Source organism: Haliotis rubra, unplaced genomic scaffold, assembly GCF_003918875.1.
Source record: "Haliotis rubra isolate DU_JTF1 unplaced genomic scaffold, ASM391887v1 Scf44, whole genome shotgun sequence".
Lineage (NCBI taxonomy): Eukaryota > Metazoa > Mollusca > Gastropoda > Lepetellida > Haliotidae > Haliotis > Haliotis rubra.
This window is the reverse complement of record NW_025767124.1, coordinates 1729613-1734887: the sequence shown is the minus strand read 5'-3', so window position 1 is coordinate 1734887 and position 5275 is coordinate 1729613. Positions and strand designations below refer to the sequence as shown.

General features: G+C 42.3%; 1 protein-coding gene across 1 annotated transcript; it reads left to right on the top strand.

The window, feature by feature from the left end:
• The first annotated feature begins 1011 nt into the window (after positions 1-1011).
• On the top strand, positions 1012-2468 carry LOC124289398 (S-antigen protein-like). The gene is made up of 3 exons (XM_046726019.1): positions 1012-1321; positions 1633-1879; positions 2427-2468. The coding sequence occupies exons 1-3, from the start codon at positions 1012-1014 to the stop codon at positions 2431-2433; spliced, it is 564 nt and encodes a 187-aa protein (XP_046581975.1). The 3' UTR covers positions 2434-2468.
• Positions 2469-5275: the final 2807 nt, after the last annotated feature.

Genomic DNA, 5275 nt, shown 5'->3' with positions numbered 1-5275 from the left:
CGTAGAAGATACTTTCATCTACGTAGATGATAACGTTTTACGTCACAGATATTATCTTCTATCGACTTTGGTTACCATATTTTCTCGTGTAATTGACAATATTTCTGGGTCTGTTTATGTAACTTCTATCTTAATTAATAAAGACCAATATCTTGGACGTTCTTTTTAGTGAGGTAGTATCTGAGCAGTAAAAAGTGACTCTTCATTTAGATATGTTGATATTTTGTTGAATGTATTTAAGTTATCTGTATTGTTTTAGATATTTTTAAATTTGAAATTTCCGGGGATTCGTGAAAATACAGGAAAGGCCTAAATAACATAGACCACATAAGTACTCCCTATAAAAGAATCTTACGTTGCAACACTTTCATTTAAAAGTGTCCCTGATTCAAACTAAGTATTTCAAAAGGTTTTTTTCGAAAGGAGGCATTTATTTGAAGCGGTATATAGGCACAACATAGGTATAGCATTATCACATCGGCATGTAGTCTTCGACAAACTTACAGCAGTAAAGCATGAAAATATGATTTTTTTTGTCAGCTGCCTAATAAGTATCCGGTGTCCGATTCAAATTAGTCGTTGCTCTTGCTTTCAGGCACTGGTGTGTCTGATCCAGACTCTTGTTATTTGCACACCAGTGTAATAAAGTTGGAATATCACTGACGTTAGCAATACACACATTCCTCATCATACGTCCCGTCGCAACAGCTGTTTAAAATCAATGAACGTTGATTTGGAATAAATGTTTGCATTCATTATTTCCTTGTTAATTTGTTATGCCATGAAAGCATATTTGATCATGTAATAAGACATGTCATCGTCGATTGAAACGTGGTCCTGCGACAGTCTATTATTGACATAACAAGCTATTCATTATCACATTTCTATTTCGCTCTTTGTCTTCGTAAGGACAGTCCTATTATGAACAATACATATTTTAAATTGAATGTTTTAATCCCTCGCTGACAACGTACGCAATACCGCCTCCTCAGTGGTAATTAGTAAGAGGTAATGAAGAGCCATCTGGTTTTGGACTGGAAGTGTATAAAAGCTGTTCTGTGTCGAGACAAGACCACCACTCTCACTATGAAGACTTTGTTGGTACTACTTGCGCTCTCCTTTGTTGCCACATGTTGGTCGCGACCCCCTCAGGGGGAAGGCGAGGGCCCACCTCCACCAACTGGCTGTCCTCCCCCTCCTGAGGGTATGGGAGAATCCCGACCACGCAGGCAAGCACAACAACAAGGCCCCGAAGGTCAGAAAGGCGAAGGCTCCGAAGGCCCCGAAGGTCAGGGAGGTGAAGGCTCCGAAGGTCCCGAAGGTCAGAGAGGTGAAGGTCAGAGAGGTGAAGGCTCCGAAGGTCCCGAAGGTCAGAGAGGTGAAGGCTCCGAAGGCCCCGAAGGTCAGAGAGGTGAAGGCTCCGAGGCCCTGAAGGTCAGAGAGGTGAAGGTTCTGAAGGCCCCGAAGGTCAGAGAGGTGAAGGTTCTGAAGGCCCCGAAGGTCAGAGAGGTGAAGGCTCCGAAGGCCCCGAAGGTCAGAGAGGTGAAGGCTCCGAAGGTCCCGAAGGTCAGAGAGGTGAAGGTTCTGAAGGCCCCGAAGGTCAGGGAGGTGAAGGCTCTGAAGGCCCCGAAGGTCAGAGAGGCGAAGGCTCCGAAGGCCCCGAAGGTCAGAGAGGCGAAGGCCCCGAAGGTCAGAGAGGCGAAGGCTCCGAAGGTCAGAGGAGTGAAGGCTCCGAAGGTCAGAAAGGCGAAGGTTCCGAAGGTCAGAAAGGTGAAAGATCCGAAGGTCAGAGAGGCGAAGGCGGCAAAGGCCCCGAAGGGCAAAAGGAACAAGGATCTGATGGTTCCGAAGAAAGGCCGGGAAGACCACCTCAACGAAGGTATTAACTGACATTCAAGGATAGTTTCTTATGGGCTCAGTTCCATATGTATATTTCTTGTTCGGTGATTTACAATGTGATTAGGTTGTCTGACAAAACATCCACTTGCACAGTTTGGGATCGATTGGGTCATTGGATGAAGAGATATTTACAAAAAAACGGGTCCACATGCATTTCATGCCAAACTATAGGTAAGCTTCAAAATGACTATACAGTAGAGAGTATGTACATGTTTCAACTTCTTATTTGACAAGACGAGTCTGAGTGTATCTTGTATATAGAGCCGTTCATGCATTTGTGATCAGGGACGGTGGACTAGCCTGGTGGTTAAAAGTTTCGCACGTCATGTTGAAGTACGGTCCTGTTATCCATATGGGTGCAATATGTAAAACACCTTGTTCCTTCCCCAGTCATATTACCAGAATATTGGAAGGACTTACTAATAAGTCACGCATCTTTGATCAAAACCTGCAGTCACGTTACCAATGTGCGTGAAAACCCCATGAAACGTATTACTGTTTTAACGCATGTTTTCTCATCTTTTCAGACGATGATTCCTGTGAAAGAAATAAAACATATATATACTGAACGATTTTGTTACGTGTAGTTCCTGCATGTTTGTTTTGTCATAATGTGTGTTTAACGTGATGTGTGAAGAAAGATATATTGTTTTGAATACTTCGTGGTATTATAGCCTGGTTGTGGTGAAAACGTACTGATGAATTTCACTTTGAACCAAAAAACGTAAATCAAATAAATTGAAATTAAGTTTGCGAATCCTCATAATTTTACCTTGCCAGTTGAAAATGGAAATTTCAGAATTTTATACAACTTAGGATAAAAGTTGTTTAACAAACGATCATAGATTCTAATCGCTATTATTGGTTTGTATTACAAGGGGGTGAACGCAGTAGTTGCGAACAGTGATACAAATGCACGTGCAGTACGTGATGAGCGTTAACTTAGACCAACCCTACTTGTTCTCGGTATTTCATTTAATGTGAAAACTATGATCGTTTGTTAAACAACTGTTATCCTAAGTTGAATAAAATTCTGAGATTTAAATGTTCAGTAGGTAAAATTATGAGGATTCGCAATCTTAATTTCACTTTATTTGATTTACTTTTTTGTTTAAAGTGTAAAAATTTAAGACATCTTAAAGTTAAATCTTAAAATATATTCAATGTGTTCATGTGACTGACAACCGGCCTTGATTTGAACACGTGTATGTTTCGACAATTGTAATGTAGAAGTAAGGCTCACACAAACAATTTCTACTTTAAACATTTGAACACAAGCAAGTCCTGAGTCCTGTAATTTTTAGAACACCTTTTCTTTAACTTCGGAAATTCCCCCATCCAGTGTGCAAAGAGACCTTAATCATCCAATTGCCTATCACATTGCTTCGACCCATGAAGATCCGGGTTAGAATTGGTCTTTAGCAACCCATGCTTGTCGTAAGAGGCGACTAACGGGATCGGGTGGTCTGGCTCGCTGACTTGGTTGACACATGTCATCATATCCCAATTGCGTAGCTCGATGCTCAAGCTGTTGATCACTGGATTGTCTAGTTCAGACTCGATTATTTACAGGCTGTCACCATATTGCTGGAATATTGCTGTGTGCGGTGTTAAACAACAAACAAACATACATACATACATACATACATACATACATACATACATACATACATACATACATACATACATACATACATACATACATACATACATACATACATACATACATACATACATACATACATACATACATGGGACGGTGGGGTAGCCTAATGGTTAAAGCGTTGGCTCGTCACGCCGAAGGCCCGGGTTCGAATCCCCACATGGGTACGTGGTGTCCCCCGCCGTGATGTTGCTGGAATATTGCTAAACGCGGCGTAAAACCAAACTCAGTCAGTCAGTTAGACATACATACATACATACATACATACATACATACATACATACATACATACATACATACATACATACATACATACATACATACATACATACATACATACATACATACATACATACATACATACATACATACATACATACATACATTTGTGACCGCCTCCGTGGTGTATTGATTAGAGCGTCCGCCCGGAGAGCGGAATGTCGCGGGTTCGATCCCCGACCGCGGCATACCAAAAGACGTTAAAATATGGTACTTGTTGGTCCCAGCCTGGCGCTCGGCATTAATGGGTACAACAAGGACTGGTCGGCTCGGAGTCAGTATAATTCGTCTGAGTGGGGTATTCATGCTTGGTATCTCAGTGGGCTAGCACTATAAAACCAGCTTCAGTCTGGGCTAGTACAAGCAGCCACACATACACACGCATGTACGTCGTCATATGAGCGAAATATTCTCAAGCACGACGTGAAACCCAGTTTCACCTCACCTCACCTAACATTTGTATAACGCCGATATCCAGCTCATCTCAGCTGCTCAAAGGGGCTTTGTTTTTCCTTCGTTCACTGGATGTCAATCTCAACGGCACATCGTATTGTCAATCTCAACTCCCTGGGGAGCATACAACTCTTGCAGCCACTAGGCGCACCGAGTTATTGTGGCATTCCCATCCTTACGAGGTACCCATTCACAGCTGGGTGGACTGGGACACATAGTCACAGTACTTTGTCCAAGTTTACTGCACGTTGCTGTACCCGCAACTGGGTGTTTGCACGTATTCAGATGGCCACCATCTGGTCATATACCAACGTATTCGTGGGTTCTTTTAAGTGCACAGGGTTGTGTACTGTACACTAGGGGTTGTGACAACACTGAAAGAGTCTGCACAACAAAGTTGACTCCAAGGTTTTTACACCCGGTCACAGGTGGGCTCGATCCCGTCACCTCAAGCTCGCTGGATCACTAGCCTGGTGCTTTAGTCAGTTCGACCACCGCGAAATCTCCAATTCATTGTGAGTGAAGGGTATTCCAATATCAAATATCCATTTAAATCAAACAGTAGCCTTTAAAAGGTGGAATACCATCTGCAAAGTATTCTGCAAACACTTGATACGACACAAACAATGACTAGACATAGAAGTGTTCCTTTATTTAGTTGTAGTTGACATTAGTGAATCAGACAATTAAGAATTACATTGTGTTATCTTTCCTAAAAACAAGTAATCAGAAACTTTTTAAGTAAGAGGTAGACCTGCAAAATTACATGAACATCACAGAGAAGTATACCATTTCACTTGTTGTCAAGGTCGTGGAAGGTCACGGGTGCTGCCTATCTGCTGATGTCGTCTATGAAGCCTAACGATGGTGGAGTGGCCAAGTCCAAGTTGTCAAGCAATATCCCTGCTGCTGGTGCCAACCTGACTCATGCACGTTCTCTTTCGTGAGGTGTTAACCTCGGCATCTCAATTCGCTATCGTT

What these genes read in the sequence shown, in the direction of transcription:
- LOC124289398 (XM_046726019.1), top strand. Translation starts at nt 1,012, where the DNA reads ATGAAGAGCCATCTGGTTTTGGACTGGAAGTGTATAAAAGCTGTTCTG. An exon ending in AGGCTCCGAAGGTCCCGAAG is followed by an intron (nt 1,322 to 1,632) that starts GTCAGAGAGGTG and finishes AAGGCCCCGAAG; the next exon opens with GTCAGAGAGGCGAAGGCTCC.